The sequence below is a fragment of the Haplochromis burtoni genome, unplaced genomic scaffold, assembly GCF_018398535.1.
Source record: "Haplochromis burtoni strain Fernald_Lab_line unplaced genomic scaffold, NCSU_Asbu1 Contig_1710, whole genome shotgun sequence".
Taxonomy (NCBI): Eukaryota; Metazoa; Chordata; class Actinopteri; order Cichliformes; family Cichlidae; genus Haplochromis; species Haplochromis burtoni.
The window spans coordinates 23553-25553 of record NW_024584071.1 but is presented as its reverse complement, the minus strand read 5'-3'; the positions used below and the strand labels follow the sequence as shown (position 1 = coordinate 25553).

The following is a 2001-nucleotide window of genomic DNA, read 5'->3' as shown; positions in this document are numbered from 1 at the left end:
TGAAAGTAACGAGTAACTTGAAGTAACTGAGTTACTTTTGATAGAAGTAACTAGTAATGTAACTAAGTTACTAATTTAAAGTAACTTACCCAACACTGGATATGACCAGTAGAAATTATTTATGCATAGATCATAGAACATAAAGATTTAATCAAAGGCATCTCGGTAATGGGCATGTCCTCTTTAGGGGTAGAACAAAAGACTTTTGTCTTAAGACTTATAAAAACCAGTGTAAACACACTTACACCCATATACAGACACCTGACATCAAGCAGGGATGGAGATAGCAGCTCATTTTGTTAGTTTGATTATGACTTTTTGTTTGTTTCACCTGACCACAGCTCTTGCCTTGGGTGTGTCCTTAGATCCTTTCAATCAAAAGATTACACTTATAGATGATCAGGTTGATACTGCGGATTCACCTGTAAAATGCAAGCTGCAGAATAGCACTCGTCCACCTGCATTCTCAATGGATGGAGACTACATTATTGGTGGTATTTTTTCCATTCACTCCTACATTCACACAGTTGACAGTAACTACACCACCATGCCCGAGCCAGTAAGATGCAAAGGGAGGTCAGCAAGAGAGAGAAGTATGTTGTTTCTGTGTGAGGAAAAAAATACTCTAACGTTATGCTCAAGATCCATTAGTGCCTATTTTCTACTGATTTTCCATAACTGTGCGCTGAAAATAATTTCTAATGTAACCTTTGATTAAAAAAATTACAATGAATAAATGTTAAATAGCTGCAAACTGCAAATCTTCCTAGACTGTATATTCTGTTCTGTTCTGTTGTAATTTAACCTGATTCAAATTATAACAGTGACATAATTATCTGTCTCCAGCATTAATACACGTGAGCTGCGCTTTTCACGTGCAATGGTCTTTGCCATCGAACAGATTAACAACAACACAGAGCTGTTGCCTGGAATCAAACTGGGGTATCAGATCTATGATTCATGTGCATCAGTGCTTGTGACGGTGCATGTGGCATTTCAGTTTTTAAATAGCTTGGACCCTGTGTTTTACATTGGCAACAACTGCTCCCAATCTGGTATGGTGATGGCTGTTGTTGGTGAGTCTGGGTCTACACCATCCATCAGCTTGTCACGAGTCATCAGTTCTTTTAACGTTCCTCAAGTAAATATATGAATTTCTGGATAAAGTTTGACTTTAAAATATGCCTGTGCATGACTTTAACACTGCAGTACATTGTTACCCTGCTATATTAATTAATCAATTTATTCGATTTTTGTTTTGTTTTATCACTTTAGGTGAGCTACTTTGCCACATGTGCATGCTTGTCTGACAAGCAGCAGTACCCGAATTTTTTCAGAACAATCCCCAGTGACCAGTTTCAAGCTGGTGCACTAGCAAAGCTGGTAAAACAGTTTGGCTGGACTTGGATAGGTGCTGTCCGGTCAGATTCAGATTATGGAAATAATGGCATGGCATCTTTTCTACAAGCAGCACAGAAAGAGGGGATCTGTGTGGAATACTCCGTATCCTTCTATCGGTCCCACCCACAGAACAGGATCCAGAGAGTAGCAGATGTTATCCGCAGGTTTCTACATGACAGAAATGACTTGTGTGGCAATTAATTTATTATCCTAAAGATAAATATTTTATGCTGTCAAATACCACAATAATATGTTGTATAAAGTTTTTTGACTAGTCAGGTATAGTAGAAAAGTGCTATATGAACCCATCAATTGACCATTTATCAATAACTTACTTAAATAAATATAGTTGAAAATCTTTCTAATATATTATGTTGTCTCTCAAGGTCCACAGCTATGGTTATTGTGGCATTTGCAGCTTTAGGAGACATGAGGATCCTGTTGAAGGAACTATCACGTGAGCCTTTTCCACCTCGCCAGTGGATAGGCAGTGAGTCATGGGTAACCAGTCCAGAATTAACAAAATTCAGTTTCTGTGCTGGGGCCATTGGATTTGGGATTCAGAAATCTGTAATCCCAGGTCTCAGAGAGTTTCTACTC

At 38.3% G+C, this 2001-nt stretch overlaps 1 protein-coding gene across 1 annotated transcript in view; it reads left to right on the top strand.

The window, feature by feature from the left end:
* Positions 1-430: 430 nt before the first annotated feature.
* LOC102306428 (extracellular calcium-sensing receptor-like) overlaps positions 431-2001 on the top strand; it is a 3623-nt gene continuing 2052 nt past the window's right edge. Inside the window, exons 1-4 of the mRNA XM_005952507.2 lie at positions 431-576; positions 847-1141; positions 1276-1565; positions 1788-1995. Coding sequence (XP_005952569.2) covers positions 470-576; positions 847-1141; positions 1276-1565; positions 1788-1995 — 900 coding nt within the window. The 5' untranslated portion in view covers positions 431-469. The remainder of the gene's footprint in view (positions 577-846; positions 1142-1275; positions 1566-1787; positions 1996-2001) is intronic.